Here is a 17833-nt window from a genome sequence, read left to right as displayed (position 1 = left end):
ATACAGTAAATTGAACTGGATGAAACTACTGATGTTTGACAGTTTTTGACACACAAAATGATTATTTCATATGGTTCAACCCAATATATGCATGTAAGCATTCGTAGAAAGGGAGTGCAGATATCCTATTTGTAAACATGGGTTTGGAGTACTGTACTTAAAAAGAAGTCAGAACACTGGAATATGAACAGAACAAGAAGTGTAATGCCATTGTTCTTATAAACTCTATCATCAATAACTGCAAAGACTTTAACTGTATATCTCAAAAAGAAGTTGGATCATTACAGTCAACTATGTATGAAGTCTGACTATACTTTAAGAAGTCATTTTTTAAAAAGCACATGAAAAAGAAAACCCTCTTTGAACTTCAATTTGGGAATTGCCTTTGGAGCAGTTGTATGTCCCAAGCAAGACAACTGGTTTCATCATGTCATAGTCATAACTCATGCCCACCCAAAATATCTCACTTTAAATTATGCCCATTTAATTTCATCTGTTGATAGCAAAAACTGAACAATACTCCTTCAAATAACAATTAGGTAAATGTGCTCAACATTTTTTTCCTTTAGCATACTGACCAGTTTAAAAGCACATAGTTAAACAGCCACCCCACATCCAAGGCTATTTTCAGAGAAGTAATGAATACAGCTTCTTGGGTGTGAGAGTGACAAAACTCATTGACTTTTTTTCTCTAAAATGATGCCAACTCTTTATAAGTCATCCCTCACTCACCTCTGGTTTCAAAGTTCTTGAAATGTGTGACCACAGCTGTAGTAACATATCTTGCTACTAGGTGGATTTCATGTGGTCCCAGTTCCTGATCTGCAAAAGCAATGACTTCAGCCTCTTCAGGGGATTCTGGTTTCTCTAATTTTGGGTACTTAACTTTCCACTTTTCCAGTAAAGTGAAATCTTTTCCACTTGCTGCAAGGCTTTGGTTTTAGAGCTGATTCTTTTTTCCCATATTTTAAGCAAACTTTTCTCATCCTTTTGTTCTTCAGACATCACAGACAAAGGCCCTTCCTTTGATACAAAAAATGGCTTCATTGTTTCTATACTTTCATTAGTATATGCGGTTTGGCTTGGAAGGCCATAACTCAACAGCATGGTATTAACAATATTTCCTGCAGCTATACCTATTTTGAGTGGAGAAACGGTTGTCTGTATTTGGTTTGGCTTACTAACTGGCTTGGGGAACTCATCATGAAGAACTTTTGGATTTTCACCTTCTTCCATTTCTGTGAAGGACATGGGGTGCTCTGGTGCTGCTTGCACAGAGTCACCGGATTTCTGAAGTGGTTTTTGTAATGGGAGAGAGCTGTTTCCTTCCACCCCTTGATCAAAATGGCTAAGGCCTTGGGCTTCACTTCTAGAATGTAACGGTTTAAGTTCCGATTCGAGCCCTTCCAACAGCTCTGTGATTTTAAGTGTATCTCCTGAAGAGTATCTGACATATGAAGGTAGATTTGATGAAGCCTTCTCCTTTACTTTACTATCTTCCTCTGAATAAAAAAATAAGCCAGGGATTTGTGGAAGATCATCCCTGCAGTTAATTCCCTTTGATTTTGAAGTGAACATTCCCATCCCAGTTGCAAATCTGGGCCAATTGGCAGTGTAGGCATTTTCAGCTAGTTGGAGCAGATTTTCCTTTGGATGGCTTTTGATCATCGACTCATAGAAATGAGTACATTGGTCCATCAGTGTGCTGATAATCTGACTTGCCACAATGTTTTTTTCAAATATGCTTATTGACGATGGTTCCATTTGGCATTTTCCTTTGTCTAACTTGTTCTTAATTATACCAAGCATGTCATTGACAGTATTAGCAGCCTAAGTAAGCAGTTCTGAATGTAACGAGTGAAGCTGTCGAAGGGTATTGTGCACGTTCTCCTGGGAAATCATACTACTTGATTTAGATCCATTAGGAAGCTTATTCAGTGGTTGTAGCTTGGGCAATATTGTTTTCATGAATGGTTTCTGTTGGACAGCAAAAAAGTTTCAAAAGGTATTTTCACAATTTCAGAAAAAGCGTATATAGAGATATGTTTAAATTGTAGGTCTACAAATGATTCTAAGGTGTTCAGAACCCCTTACATGATCTCTTGAGCAATTTGGTGGTTAGAGCCCCCATATATTTTGTCTTTCAGCTTTGTGTTATAGATTGGTACATTGTTGAGGTTGTTTGTTCTTAAGGAGCTACATTGACTTCTAGAGGTAGTTTCTTTCTTGCTTTCTAGCATTTCTTTACCATCTGTTATGAACATCTGAGTCATGAAGTACACCTCTAATTTTTCTAATAGCTTTTAAACAATTTCCTGACCAAATATATTAATTTGTGCTTGGGAACCCTCAGCTCCAGAAGCAGATCTTTTAAAGTTATGGTACCTGCTTTCACAAGCCTCAAGAGGTGACAAATTTAAAAGTGAAACAGATTGTTCTAATTCCTTTGTTTTCATTGAAATTTCATTCAAAACAGTCTCAGCTATCATCAATAGCTTATATTTTTCATTTTCCATGTGATTTGATTCCGTTTGCCATTTATCAAACATTTGACTAAAAATACCTTCTTTAGGGAAGAATTTCTCTAGCTGGGAAGAAACATTCTCCAAAGAGAAATGGACTTCTGGATTTGCAAGAGAAATTGTCTTAAAATTCCTCTGTGAAAGTTTGAGATCATGTGAGTATGAGCCTTTTATCTGGTCGGCCAGATTGTCATTCTTTGTAGCATATAATCCTTGCAAAACTGCATTAACTATTTTACTTGCTGTCATGATTTGATCAGAAGTTAAAGTGTTTACATTTACCATTAGTCTATTTTGCCTCACCTTTTGAAATTCATTCACAGTTGTTTCCAGAATATTGCTTACTATATCCTTGGCATACATTTTTAGTTCTGCAGTGGGGAGTTTTGTTCTCACCAAGGAGTTTTTGTCATCCCCTATGGATAGCAGGTATGGCAGACCAATGGCAGTACTGGACTGACTGCCTCTGAAAGTCTTCTCTCTAGGACTTGGACGTACTTTTGGCCTTAGCCCCACTAGGTCCTATCTGTGGTTTTGTTCTGAATTTAGGCAAAGAGATAACTTTTGATTTTGCTTTGAAGTCTGTTTTAAAACTTACATTAGGGCTGCCTTTGGAACTAGCATTAGAACTGCGTGGCCTCAGAGACTGCATTCCATCAGACTGATCTTTCAGGGACAAATTCTCTTCTACACTCAGCAAAACAAAATTCGTAATCTTTTGGAGAACCTTTTGGACCAATTCTTCGCCCATTCGCAATGGAGAAAATTGCAGTGAGGTGTTTTCCAATGAAGTGACACTGATACTGCCTATGTAAGGGTAAGCTCGCAGTATCACAGGTTCAGGGGGGACACTTTGTTCTGCTTGTTTTGATTCCCGAAAGCTTGATGGGGTCACCAGTAATTCATCATGGCCAGATGCTTCCAATTCTCCCCTGGCCTCATTCTTTTCATATAAGGATGTCATGACTATTGAGAACATTTTTCTGAAAACACTTTCAAGTATGTCATTTGCAACACTGCTTATATGTGACTGCAAGGTTTTTTTCCAAGCTGCTGCTGTTTTCATTTTAGAATCAGATGTAGAGTGGGGGGGGGTTCATTAAATGGAGGCCAGTGGTCTATGTCTTCCATTACCCTCTGATATACCTTCTTTAAAATTTCCTTAACCGCCCTTAACAAAGCAGTTGTTTTTTCCTGTCTAGAGTCTCCATTTCTAAATATTTCTTCCAAAACCCTTCTTGGGTTTTCTGCTTCTGATATAATTTGGTTTTGATATGAGTATTTTGAAAAAAGAGACAGTTCAGAGTTGTCTTCCATCTTCCTTTGACCTGGCAGTATTTCATTTTGTACAGCTAGTTGTGTAAACAGGCTGGGATTCTGCTGTGAGTAAAACCTACTTGCCTTCAAGGATATTTTATCATGTAAACTCTTTAAGATGTTGTTGACAGTTTCACTCACAATTATGTTTTCTTGGAATGAAGTATTGTTTGGATATGAATACATCTTTTGGATTTCTAAATCTATGTCATTTTTTATAAGCATCAAAATGGTATTGGCAATTATGTCAGCATATTCCCTAAGACTAGCTTGTGATATATTAATTGCAGGTCCATGTTTTTCCCTGTAATTAGCAAATGTGTAGTCTGTGACCTCTTGACTGAGAACGGTTCTAGCTGTTGAGATTTCTAGGATATTCACATCCGATAGCATTTGGTTTGCTTCAAGGAATATGCTGTTGTTTTGTTTACAACTTGTAAATTCTGGGCCAACATGTTTTTTCTGTAGTCTTAGTATCAAGAGTAAGTATCAAATCTTTCTGTGGCAAAAGATTTTAATCTATTCAAAATGGCTTTAGTAATAAAGTGAACATTTTCCTCACATGGGTTGGAAGCAGATTTCTTGGCATCTTGTTTTTTAAGTACAGCTGTCTGATTATCATCAGAATAAACTGATTTCAGCTGTACATCTCTTCCCTTTCTTGCAAATGGAATTATCTCCCTTTCCCCCTCATTCATTGAGTCTGTAACAGGAGATGGTTGATGCTCTGCTTTGGGAAATGCATCAGAAAATGTCAGGGGCAATTTCAGAGAAATAGAATCCTTTGCATGTATGCCAAGCATGATAGCAGAAGTTAGATTTTGAAGAACAATATCCACCATATCACTGGAAATCATTGTGACACACGACTTAGGAACTAAAAGCATTGGAATAGCTTTATTTGCACACTTGGGGTTTATTTCAGAGTTTGCTTCTAAATGTTTCCCACTTCTGTTACACTTGTTAAAGAGTGGATGCAGCAAGTAGATTATTCTCGTCTAGTGTTTTCTCACAGATGTCACCTAAGATACCCTTGATGGTATCAAGTATTTGAAATTGAAGTTTTCTTCGATAGTCACTTTTATTGAACAGCTTTTCAACAATATCTTCTGGCTGACCTGTATCAATTTCTCTGTCAAACAGGTTTTTTTCATATTTGCCTTTAGTAGACACAATACTTAACACTGTGTTAACAACCTGGCTTGGGATACTGTCAGAAACCACAGTATTATGGATTAAGAATGGACTTTTCATTTCCTTATCTAACTTATGTTTGATTCCTTGTAAAATCTGTCTAGCCACTTCTGTTGAATATGAATTTAATTTACAGGCAGTCAGTTGACATATTGAGGTGGTCTTTCCTGACTTGTTATGATCCACTGAGCAATAGGAAAACTGATCACCAGAATATGAATCTTTGATTGATAGCCATGGTTGGCTGAAAACAGTCTCATCCTCTTGTAGAGGCAAAACCATTGGAATTGTGAAATTGATGTGAGGACAAAAGAGAGTTTTTACTTTGGAAGTAGCAAATGTTTCTAAATTTGTTAATACTGACTGTATAATATCTTCAACTACATTCACTTTGGTCATTTTACCACTACTAAATGTGGACTGAAGTGTGCATGGATTTCTGTCCAGTATGGTACACTGAAGAGAGGCCTTTTCTCCACTGGCGTGTTCAGGAAAAGAGATATGTGCTGGACAGGTGATAATGTTAGATGTATTTTCACTTGCATTTCTATCTGTCATAACAGCAGAATAAAGTTTTTGAAGTATGGTCCTAACAACATTATCTACAACAACGGTTACATCTGCCTCAGATACTAAAGGATCCATTATTTTATCCATAGACTGAATTGATTTTTGAGCAACTGGCTTATCACCAGGATGAGGAATGTCACATAAAGGGGACTGGGAGAGAGTAAGCACATTTAATTGATCAATTAAGTCATTCTGAAAAATTTCATTCAAAATATTTCTTATAATGGGCACAACTGGGGACTTTTCTGGTTCTTTGAGTTCTACTTCAAATTTTTTAAATGTTCTTTCTAGTTCCCATTGCTTAAGAGATTCTGATTTAGTTTCTTCTGGTGGTCTTTCCTCTCCAGCACTTTCTTTCTCTGTATCTGCAGGATCTTCTAGATAGGACTCTGGGTCAGCCCCTCCTGGAAGAAAATTTCCAGAGGTTGGCCTGTATCTGTAATTTTCAATGCCTTGCTCTTCTGGTTCAGTTCCATTAAATATATGAGGAGGCCCTGCATCTAAAATTAAATCGACTAGATTCTTAAGCATTTCTTTCTCCTGTAGTGGCTTGGTTATGCCTGTTTCCAAATCTGGCAAGCTCACATTTAATTGTTTGAATAGCCTTCAAAATAGTACTTGATACTTTCTCTGCATGCGTATATAAAGCAGACGGCAGTTGTTTTTCATGTGTGTTTGTACAAATGTTGATACTTTCACTTTCCCAGTACCTCTTGTTGCTCTTTTTATTTCCATTGATTATAGTGCCCAGAGTTTCTAAATTTCTTTCGGCAAACCCTTTCAATTTGGCAAAAACCATTTCAAAGCTATCAGAAGCCATGACTTCCAGTTTATTTGGGTGCTCTTCTTTTGTGGTTCCTGTTTTGGGGGCAGTTGTCTTTCCCTTGTTGTTAGTCACCTCTTGACTACCTGGCTGGATCACACTGAACAACATGCTAGAGATTATGTGAGAGCATATGCCCATTTCCTCAATAAGCAAAGCAAGTGATAGGCTGTCAGTATCAATATAATCTGATAGCCTTAAATTCTGAATTTGTGAAAATCTGATCCATCTCAGCACTACATAATTTTCTAATGATATCTTCTAGAATTGTATAAGAAATGAGCTGAATATTTGTCATGCAGTAGTTGTTCTCAAATTCTCATTGATCCACTCTATTTTGTTCATCAGATAGGGGAGAACATGGACGGTCTCCTATGAGCTTGTGTAACATGTCATATAAGGTATCCCCAATTCTAACACTTGCAATCTGGTACATTTGTGAACTTCCTCTTGCATATGAGGGCACTGAGAAGGCACAAGTTGTTGTTGATCAATCTCAGCAGTTTCATATGAGATTTTAGACCTTAGCTTATCTGAAGGGAGAACATTGCTTTTACCTGTATTTCCACTTAACAATTCACAAATGCAAGTTGCTAACGAACTTGTCATAATGTCATTATTTAGCTTTGTGACAACAGAGTCTAATTCCTTTTCATTGTCAGCAAAAACTCCTGTATCTATAAAGTCTTTGGGAGGGCCACACTTCCCAAGATTTAGATTTTTCTTATTGTCTTTGAGTTCTTTCTGGATAGCATCCAAAACAATTTTTACCACTTTAGTTGTGTAAGTACTAAGGTGAGATTGAAATGAAGATTTCTTGTCAGGTGCAGGTTTTGAATGGTCAGCATGGCTTTCTAGTTTAAAGCAGTTTTGCAATTTTGGACAAATGAGTTCAGCTTCTTAACTGTGTAAGTGATCCTATCATTAATGTGAACTACAGGTTCAGGTGTTGATTCAGTTTCTTCAGTTTCTAACCAGGGATGTTTTGTAGGGTCTATGTCAAGTACAGATAAAAATTTCATCTTCCTGTTACTCTCAAGCCATATTTCTAATGGCTCTTTATTTGGTATGTCAGCATTATCTAGAGAAGTTTGAGGTACTGATGAAGAATGTCTGATAATGTGACTATAAGCTATGTGAGGTATTTTTTTTAAAGATTTTATTTATTTATTTATTTGAGAGAGAGAATGAGAGAGAGAGTACATGAGAGGGGGGAAGGTCAGAGGGAGAAGCAGACTCCCTCCTGAGCAGGGAGCCTGATGCGGGACTCGATCCTGGGACTCCGGGATCATGACCTGAGCTGAAGGCAGTTGCTTAACCAACTGAGCCACCCAGGCACCCCTATGTGAAGTATTTTTAATACAGCATCTACAATTTCTTGAGCTACTATTTGGATTTCTGATGCAGAGAACATCTGGTTCATCCATTCTTGATTGGACAGATCTCGTGGGCTTCCTGATGTAAGAAGTGAAGCTTCCTTATCATTTTTATAACCTGAGTGACCAGAGAGCCCAGAAGATAGGTCTTGGAGCATCTGTGCTAAAATACTTGTAATTATATCTTCTGAGGCTTTTTGTATTTGATGCTTTTCATCTTGGCTGAAAATCAAAAGGTCTTTATTCAAACATGGCTTGTCCTTAAAAAGGTCATTATTAAAAGCTGGAAGGTCAGTCTTTAATCCCCAATCATGAAATGCTATTTCATCTTGATAAGCAGGCTTTGTAGATAAGTTCATATTTCTTTTGTACTTCAAATCAGCATTTTCCCTTGTTAACCAGTGATCAGGAGCCTGTTCTTGTAATTTTGCTTTTTCATCTTTGATAGATGAAATCAGTACATTTTCTACAATCTTGTCTATTTCTTTATTTTCATCTTCAGAATAAAGGACCATGTCAGGAACATTAATGGGTGGAAAGAGGCATCCATGTCTAGGATCATTAGTTACTCTGGTGCTGGTGAGTCTGTGCTCTTCTTCAGTGCCAGAAGGACTACTCAGTCTTGGGTGTCTTCTTTTTTGGACATCTGTTTTTGCTGGTTTCTGATGTAACTGAGCCAAGACATCATCAAGTAGATGAAGGATGATCACTGTTTCCTCAGATGCAATGAGTCTCTCGTTAAGTCCAATTTGTATATAACTTAGTATAGTGTTGATTGCTTCCTCTATATAACCAACCAGAGAGGATTGGGAAAAAATATTTGAAACTAAATTTTGTATGTCTTCTTTGCTAATCAAATTGGCTGAATCAGGTTCAGCACTGGATTTACTTTTGCTGGCTCTTTGAAGGAATGCATATGTTGGACCTTCCCTGTGTTGCTGATAAGTAGGTTCAGTCGTGATTTCAAGATGAGCAAGTTCATTTTGCTTAGAAGATGCAAGAGATGTCAGCTTTTCTAAAATCACATGAACCATATCCTCTGCAATACCACTCATGTTCTCTATAGTATAAGGCGGTGAAGCTTTTGACGTTTTCTTCTTCTGGTGAAATGAAATGTTCCCCACTGGCTGTTAAGTCTGATTTAAAGTGAACTGACAAAGTTTCTTGTGAAAATACCTCAATACATTTTTTCTCAACTGCAGACTGTAGCTTCTCAGGCACATTTTCCATAATTTCAGCAGCTGCTGAGGAGATATTGACATTGGAGAGCAAGTCTCCTTTGTCAGTGTCAGTTTGATCAACCAAAGTTTCGGCCGTAACAGAAGTAAGAGTGGGGATGGTCTTGGTTAATTCAGACACCATTTCATGAAAAATATTTTCTAAAATCAACTCGGATTCCTCTTTTAGGTGATATTTAAAGTTATCAAAAACATTCTTTAACTCCTGCATCTCCTTTACAACTTTTGCTTTTTCATCAGAAGACGGTGGGTGTTCTAAGGCAACTGTTTTAGTGGTAGCATCTTCAGATTTCTTTGTGCCTGTTTCAATCAGTGCAAAAAGGTGACTACCGGGTTTACAGGTTTTAAGTTTGGGGGATTCAGCGGTCTTATTATATTTAGGTTCAGAGGTTTTAGGTTATCCTTTCCTGTGATGTGTTTTTCCTGTAACTGTTCTTTTTTTGTGGGCAGAAGATGGTTTTATGGGTGCTGCTGGTTGCCCTATTGACCTGTCATCTGTGTCAGCACAGGTCTCTGCCTGAAATGTCTCTCCCTGAATACCTGTTCATATAGAAGCATTTCACTGCATGTGCTACAGCAACTTGCACTATTTAAAGAGAGGGTAGAGTCATCAGGCATCGGGTATATAATATTTTGCAACCTTTCTTCATATTTTGTGATGGCTGGATATAATATACTGGTCACTGCAGCCACAACCCAGATCATTATATTATGAACTACACTGTTCAGTTCTTCTGAAGTTACCTGGAAAGGAGGTAAGCAGGACACAAGGGAAATCACATATGAATTTACTCTATTGTACAGACAGGGGCTAACCTTTAATTCCTTGTATCAAACAATGCATAGCTAGAATCCAGCCATGGTGTATAGAGAGAACATAGGAAAGGATCTACTTAGAATAAGAGATTAATTTCAAATTGGTTTATTCTCTGTGGCTGTGATCTGTTCTTTGAATACGATTCCATTTGATTCAAAATCCCGAGGAACATTGATTTTCAGCATTTATTGCTGAGCATAAATGGCTTCCTGGTTTAAAAAATAGCCAAGAGGGTGTCTAGACTCATAGAAGACAAATGCTCTGGCAAAAAGGAAGATTGTGTTGATGATCCGAGCAATATTTCTTAAAAATACAAACCATGAGAGACTATGGACTCTGAGAAACAAACTGAGGGTTTTGGAGGGGAAGGGGGTGGGGGGATGGGTTAGCCTGGTGATGGGTATTAAAGAGGGCACGTACTGAAGGGAGCACTGGGTGTTATACGCAAACAATGAATCATGGATCACTACATCAAAAACTAATGATGTAATGTATGGTGATTAACATAACAAAATAAAAAAATACAAACCAGATTACCTCTGACAAACTATTTCACGAAAAAAATTTGCAGTCAAAACATTTATGTGCCTTTGCAGAGATAGCCTCCTTTTATGTAGGCATCTGTCCAGCTAGCAGGTAAGGGTGAAAAAGTACCACAGCAGAAGGGTCAGCCTGTGGGCTCTGTGGCCCACTGGCTGCTGCCTTCCTTTGTCCATTCACTGTGTTTTTATGTATGCAGATGACCACAGCTACTTGTTAAGGTTTAATGAATGGTCAACAATTAGCAGTGATGATTTAGCAGAAATGAATAGGCTTTGGGTCCAACAAGAGATTATCAGTGCAAACTCTTGGAGAGGGAGGCAGAGGATGGTTCATGGAATAAAGAAACACATTAATCTCGGTCAAAAAGGCTGAGCTAGAACTGGGATGGACTCAAAGGGCCAGAAGGCTGGGCAGTAGAGGGAAGTTGGGGGTCTCCTTCACTGTGAGCTGAAGTAGAAACCCAGGGACCAGACCTGAATGACCTTTTCCTCAATGGTTAATTGTACTCACTGTCACAGCTTAGACTGGACCGGGGGCAGATGCAAACTGCACCTGCAAAACTCTATACTTGTTTATGTACCTCTTATTGCAGATATATTTTGGAAACATAAAAATCCTCCTGCCTATAATAAAATAGTATTTGTTTCTAAGTTATTGTTACCCTCAAGACAGCTAGACCAAGAATGCATACTTCCGCAGACACCCTCATTTCTCAAAGCTGTGGATACAAGTTGGTGGCAGCAAAGGTGGGATGCCTGGCATTCTGGCTATGCATTGTTTGATATCCTGGCATTTGGGCACCAGATTCCCTAGAATGTGGTTGCCTCCCAGTTACCTCCAAAGTTAGCTTCCAGATTGTTCAGGTTTAGGCCAATATTCAATGAAAAGTTAACACTTTATCAAATATAGCATATCTCTCCTGATCCATTAGAGAAGGTTTGAGAACCACTTCAGATAAAGCCATTTTTTTCCCACTCCAATTCCCAAATCTTTTAATGCATGTTTATTGTGATTAAATAAACAGAACATAAAATGTACCATTTTACCATTTTAAAGCATACAGTTCAGTGACATTAAGCACGCTCATAATGTTGTGCAAACATCACCACTATCTAGTTCTCTTAATGCATTCTTTGTCACCTTCTGCCCCGACTAGAAAATGGCTATTGAGTTTGAAAAACATAGTTGGGGATGACAACATATGGTTGAAAAACACTTCTTTTACATAAACATGTCCTAAATCAAACACTTCTAAGAATAATAGCTAACCATTAATAGGTAAGTTACTTACCTTCTTGGTCTAAACTGGTCTAAATCTGTTCTAATACATATGAGCTAAGAATTTCAATATATATTATTTTCTTAATACCAGAGAAAATGTACAGAAGACCTACATTATTACTCTTAAGGTAGCTGAGAAAAGGCATTTTCAACCTTGATATGTAAAACAGGAGCATTCCTAAAGTTTTTAATGAAATGAAATGTGATAAATAGAATCTGATTTTCAGCTTATTTTCACTACACATTAAACCAAGAAACATCCTTTTGGTTCCAGTATGTCTAGGTCTTTGTGTTTATTGCATGTTCTCTGAGTTGAGTGGGTGTATATGTGAAAGTGTGTGTGTGCACTAGTCCCCTGAACCCCTCTCATGTTCATGATTCCTCTGTCTAGCCCCAGAGTTGGGGCTCATCAAGTTCACCCTCATCTTTGCCTGGTCCAAGCTGCAGTTCTCAGGTGACCAGGTCCCTTCTTTTGATGGAGTACCATCCTAAGATTTTTCTTACTCCCGGGAAAATTAGGAGATAGATCTAGGCATCCTGGCTCACAAGCCCAAGGGACAGGATGCTCAGCCCTAAGCCAGATCTCAATGGTCTGTAAAGGCATTTCCCTTAATGGTTTCCCATTATGGAGTGGGTTTGTGGTATTTGATGCTTTTCTCATGCTAACTAAACCTCCTAATGCTCCCTTAATCTAGCCTCCTGAGCCCCCTGCCCAAAGGGCCAATAACAGTAACTTTGGACCCCTGCAAAACTCAAGATTCACTGAGAGTGAAAATCAAGAAGAGAAGAAGGCAAAGAGGGAAACTGACTAATGTCAGCAGATGATTTTGCTCATTGTCTGATTCACAGACTTTTCTCTTTCATATTACAAAATAGCCTTAACATGTTGCTTTATCAGTGAATTTCATCATACATACTTTTTCTTGACAGCAATTTTGATAGTGTTGTCTGAAAAGTAGAGACTAATTTTGTTACCTCTGATCAATAATTTATGTAACTTCCCCCTCCCCCAATTCCTAAGCATTGAATCAGATTATTTCCTTTGTGCTTGGGAGATTTTTTTTCTCCCTAGCAATTCACAAAAAAGAATAAGCTTTATTTTTTGTCTAATTCCCTTATTTAGCCTCCTACTTAGATATTGGCCCATGGGTACAGGACATGCTCCATTACTCACAGGAGTAGAATGATAGCTGAATAAACAGTAGAATAGTAAACAGCTGCTGCATAAACTAACATCTGTCTGATATTACTATTCATGAACCACTTAGCCATGTTTGTTTCGTAGTGAGTTGGGAAGAGCATGGGGTTGGGGAGAAAGGGGGTGGGCTAGTCCTTTCTGCCTGCTCTGCTTGATCACAGCTTCCCGATAACTCACTTTCTGCCCACCTCCTCAAAACTCCTAGTCTTCTCCCCTTCACCCTACAGTAGGAAAAGATCCATGGATGATTCTTGATAACGATGGCTTAAAATGATGGGTTTCTGATCATATGCAATACCAAATTAGATATAGTCCTTTTCTAGGTATTATAATATTCTATTCTGTTTTTTTTCCTCTTATTTTATTTTTTTAAAGGTTTCATTTATTTATTTGTCAGAGAGAGCGAGAACAAGCAGGAGCAGAAGCAGGGGGAGCGGAAAGCAGAGGGAGAAGCAGGCTCCCCCCCCCCGCAGCAGGGAGCCTGATGCGGGCCTCAGTCTCAGGACCCTGGAATCGTGACCTGAGACGAAGGCAGACTGAGCCACCCAGGTGTTCCTTTTTCTCTTTTTTAAAAGTTTTTATTTTAATCACCCAGTGCTTTTCACAACAAGTGCCCTCCTTACTCCCCATCACCTATTTCTCCCATCCTTTAGTTCTGGTAACCATCCTTCTGTTCTCTATAGTTAAGAGTCTGTTTCTTGTTTGCCTTTCTTTTTTCCCTTTGCTCATTTGTTTTGTTTCTTAAATTCCACGTATGAGTGAAATCATATGGTATTTGTCTTCCTCTGACTGATTTATTTCACTTGCCATTATACTCTCTAGCTCCAGCCATGTCATTGCAATCTATTCTATGTTTTAATCAAAATTATTTATTATCACCTACTACATGGAACCAAAAATATATTTTACTAAATTGTAGCAAGAGAACACAATCATGTAAATTATAGAATACTAAAAAAAGTTAAAAAAAAACAAGGCCTAAGACTCTAATTCCGATTTATTTTCATATTTTCCTGCCTACATGGATCATTTGCTTCTCTTCTTCCTGACCTTCTTAAAGGAAAAAGCATCAAAACTAATTAATTAATAGTAATTAATAGCATACTCTATCTTCATTTTTACTTGGCCTGCCCTTCTGTTATCAACATTTCTTTTACCCCCAAGGCCTACAATTCAATTTTGAAAAACATAGCCCATCTCTGAAATTACAACCTAACTCCTAGTAGGAAAAGAAAAACTTATAGGTCTCAGCTAGGGTTAGGGAGCAATAGCCCATCCTCAGACTAGTACCCTTTTGTAATATGGAACCTGGAGCATGAGTGCTGATGTCAGTGACACAGTTCCTATCCTTTGGCTTCATTTATTTTTCTAAGATTCAGTTAGTTTCTCAGGCCAACTCCAGCTCAATTTCTTCTTGTAGGTTCTCTGCAACCTAATGCATCCAGATTCTTTTTTCTGCTCTAACTCGTACCACTGGCAGCAAGTGGAACCCAGTAAGTCCTGTGTATTTGTTGCTACCTGTCCTCAAAGCCTTTCTGTCCTAAAGGCATGCATTTAGATAAAAGGAAATAGCAAAGATCTGAGAACAAAACTAACCAGATAAATGAGAAAACCTCATATGAGACCACTAGAAAATAGTTGTGATATCACATACAATCTACAATTTGCAACGAATTATCAGATTTTTGTTGGAGTCAATTGAACAGAAACATGCAAATGAACTTGCTGTTATGTTGGAAAGGCCCATCACCATTCCAGGAGTGACACGATATTCCATCTACTTTTCCCTAGTCTTAGGTGGTTTTCCTTGACAGCTTGACGCTACTAGAGAAAAGTGTCTAAGGTTTAGGTCATCTTTACTGCTAACTTCCTACTTCTTAAAGAGGGCAGTGATATTAATGACCATTAGTCCAGAAGCCCCAAAGAGAAGGCACACTTTTTCACAGTTTAACTTGCCATGTCACAAAACTATAAATATACCTTTCTGCTTCTGACCTTCTCCTCCAAACTCACTTTAGTCCTGAAGATAACTTAAAGACATCTTCATATGGTTGGCCAGCACCCCTTGAGGATTAATGTGACAAGCCTAAATTTTAGTCTGCCTGATCCTTCTGAATATCTAATTTTTAATGTAATTGGTGGCCTTCTGTTTATATCTCAGGCCCATAGCTTTGAGGTGATGCCTGATACCTCCTGCTCATCCACACACATAGTCTATCCTATTGCCTAATCTATTTACTCATTCCAGTGGCTACCCGGGAATTTATTTATTTATTTATTTATTTTTTAAAAGATTTTATTTATTTATTTGAGAGAGAGAGAATGAGAGATAGCATGAGAGGGAAGAGGGTCAGAGGGAGAAGCAGACTCCCCGCCGAGCAGGGAGCCCGATGCGGGACTCGATCCCGGGACTCCAGGATCATGACCTGAGCTGAAGGCAGTCGCTTAACCAACTGAGCCACCCAGGCGCCCGCTACCCGGGAATTTAAAGCAGCACCTCTGTATCCTAACATCAGTGGTTTAATCTGAAACCCCAAAACTCGGTGGTACCACGGGTGGCCTTCCTTTTTCCTGACATTTTATCTACTGTCCTGCACTCAGTTCACTCTCTGGCATTCCTCAAGTCTCCCTGTCTTTTGTCCTGTTGCTGTATAAAGCACAGCTGAAGTCAGAGGTAGTGCTTTTTCATCTTGGTATCCCTCTAATACCCAGAACTATACTTTGAACATAGTAGGTTCTCAAGAAAGTTTGGCACATAAATTCCCATTTAACATGTTTTAGATGCATACTTCTCTCTACTCCAAAAGGAAGGCTGTTGTGCAAGGCCACAAATCATTAATGGACTTCTGTAATGGGCACCTATTTAACTATCTTTCATTTGTCCTACATGCTGTTGTCACAGGTGTTCAGCAGAGATGCTGACTTGTTAAGTTTTCAATTAGCAATAATCGCACCTCGGATAAACCTCATTGGCTACGATACTGCCACTGCACAAAGCTTGAGATGCTGACTTGATAATATCATATCCCAACTCAAAACCATTAAACTGTCATTCAGTGGATGAAATACAGACTTCTGAGCACGGTCTTCTCCTCTCATCTTCCATCCCAATCGTAAGAACATACTCAGTATCTAAATGCAAAGCTTAATTATTCCAACTGTCTACCCCACTGCTATCTTATCACATTTGCTTCCTTTTGTCCTGATTTCTTTGGTTTCTAATTCTATTTTGTTAAGCTTACGGTGTATGGCCTTTGTGTAAGCGTTAGGAAAAACAGAGAAGAAGTTGAGAGGAGAGAAGGGAGAGAGGGAAGTGGTGGAACACAGGGGATGCATCTAGCACTGAGGCTTGGGAAGCAAGGAGCTGCATCAGAGAAAGAGGATGAAGTCCAAGCCCTTGAACCTGTGTTCTTCTCTGTAAGGTAAGGTGATGTGACATGGGTGCAATGGGCAGAGCCAGACCAGATGGTCTTGTTAGCCATGTTTTATTGTGCTCTGGCCTGGAATTGTCCTAGGTTTAGCTAAAAGTACTTTAACCCTGTGTATTTGAGAGGAATGGGGAAGAAGCTCCAGGTCATGTGCAGAGCTCTTTATCTTAGCTGAGCTAAGATTTTTAGCAAAAGGGTATCCAGAGCATCTGCTTTTGAAAAGACTCAAGTGATTCTGTAGCTCTGTAGTCTAGGGTAGCGGGAAGGCAGGAGGAAGAGGGAAGCAGGAATTTACACTTTCTAAAACTACATAATCATCACTCCTCACCTTTATTTCTTTAAACTGTCCTAATATTGGGCTAGTCAATTTCCTTCAGCATCTTTGCATCTTATGAACACTCAGTAAGTGAAACTTACTTCATCACTCCTAAGCATAAAATCCTTCTTCTAGGAAGCTCGCTCTGAATGTCAATACCATTTACCACCACACGCTACTTCACCTTACCCAACCATTTTCATCAGAATTTGGAATTTATAAAACCTATCCTGGACCTCATTTGGTTTGAGGGTTTAGAAGATGATGGTGTTGGATATGTGTGTTCCATCAGGGGTTATTTGATGTGCATGAAATATTCAAGTTTGAGGGGAACTGCACTTTAGCAGACTAAGGGGCCACCAAGGTTTGAGGGCTGAAAGGCACCTAGACCAAAAAAAAAATATCCATTGTCCTTGATTTTTGTATCATTAGAGTTTCATTACTTTAGATTACAGTAAAAATATCCTCAGGATGGGGTAACAGATTAAGTCATTAATACTATATGGTAAACTAATTCATCATCATTAGAGAACCAATAACCTCAAAAGGCACAAGTAATGTATGTTTGAATGTGGAGAGGGGAAAAGAATAGATCTAGATCCCAGAAAGTTACCTCGAAAGAAGAGGTAGGGGAGTGAAGGCCCTGGGGATTAGGGGAGTACAGAACAAAAGTGAGACTAGAGGGAAGGTGAAAGAACATAAATAACTTTGCCTGCTTTGTAATTTTAGCTTAGTCCTGAGAGGTTGCAAAAAAAATGAATGCAAGTAGAACTACAAGAACTGAGGATTCCATGGGAGCATCTGCCCTTAAGCAGCACTCCTGTGTAATTATTAAAAGGTTAATTTAAAATAACACATTAATTTATTAAGCTTTCTTAGATACTTACTTAATTGACGAATCACAAGAAAGGAAGATTCCTTGAGCTACAGGTGAATTTTCAGAGAGAAAAAGAAAATAACTACTTGTTGGTAGGCTTCCCAAGCTACTTGTAAATGATAATTAACATCTATTAATAGTTCTTTATTCCCTGTTGTCACTGCTGTGTTTAACCCCTCCAGGGACTGCCGGGGAGGCATAAAATAAACTTTATGATCTGGGGCCACTGCCTACCTCACCAGCCTCACCTCTGGTCACCATTCTACATATACCCTGTGCTCCAGAGATCCTGAACAACATGCAATTCCCTTTGCCTGTGCCCTTACTATTTAG

General features: G+C 38.6%; 1 protein-coding gene and 1 non-coding gene across 2 annotated transcripts in view; both read right to left on the bottom strand.

Moving 5' to 3' along the window:
• LOC112809163 (fibrous sheath-interacting protein 2-like) overlaps positions 1-17833 on the bottom strand; it is a 69984-nt gene that overhangs the window by 25917 nt on the left and 26234 nt on the right. The window contains 14 exon segments of the mRNA XM_073879079.1: positions 733-942; positions 945-1991; positions 1994-3009; positions 3011-3615; positions 3618-4322; positions 4325-4804; positions 4806-6195; positions 6197-6619; positions 6621-6843; positions 6846-7242; positions 7311-7539; positions 7722-8905; positions 8907-9586; positions 9589-9865. Of these exon segments, the coding sequence (XP_073735180.1) occupies positions 733-942; positions 945-1991; positions 1994-3009; positions 3011-3615; positions 3618-4322; positions 4325-4804; positions 4806-6195; positions 6197-6619; positions 6621-6843; positions 6846-7242; positions 7311-7539; positions 7722-8905; positions 8907-9586; positions 9589-9865 (8866 nt within the window).
• LOC112809196 (U4 spliceosomal RNA) lies at positions 15739-15878 on the bottom strand. Its single transcript, XR_003204522.1, has one exon. It is a non-coding gene; the product is annotated as a U4 spliceosomal RNA (small nuclear RNA).

The sequence above is a fragment of the Callorhinus ursinus genome, unplaced genomic scaffold (genome assembly GCF_003265705.2).
Source record: "Callorhinus ursinus isolate GAN/ISIS: 27379988/994484 unplaced genomic scaffold, GSC_fseal_2.0 scaffold33, whole genome shotgun sequence".
Classification (NCBI taxonomy): Eukaryota; Metazoa; Chordata; class Mammalia; order Carnivora; family Otariidae; genus Callorhinus; species Callorhinus ursinus.
Note: the sequence above shows the minus strand (reverse complement) of the source record. Positions and strands in the feature narration are given on the sequence as shown.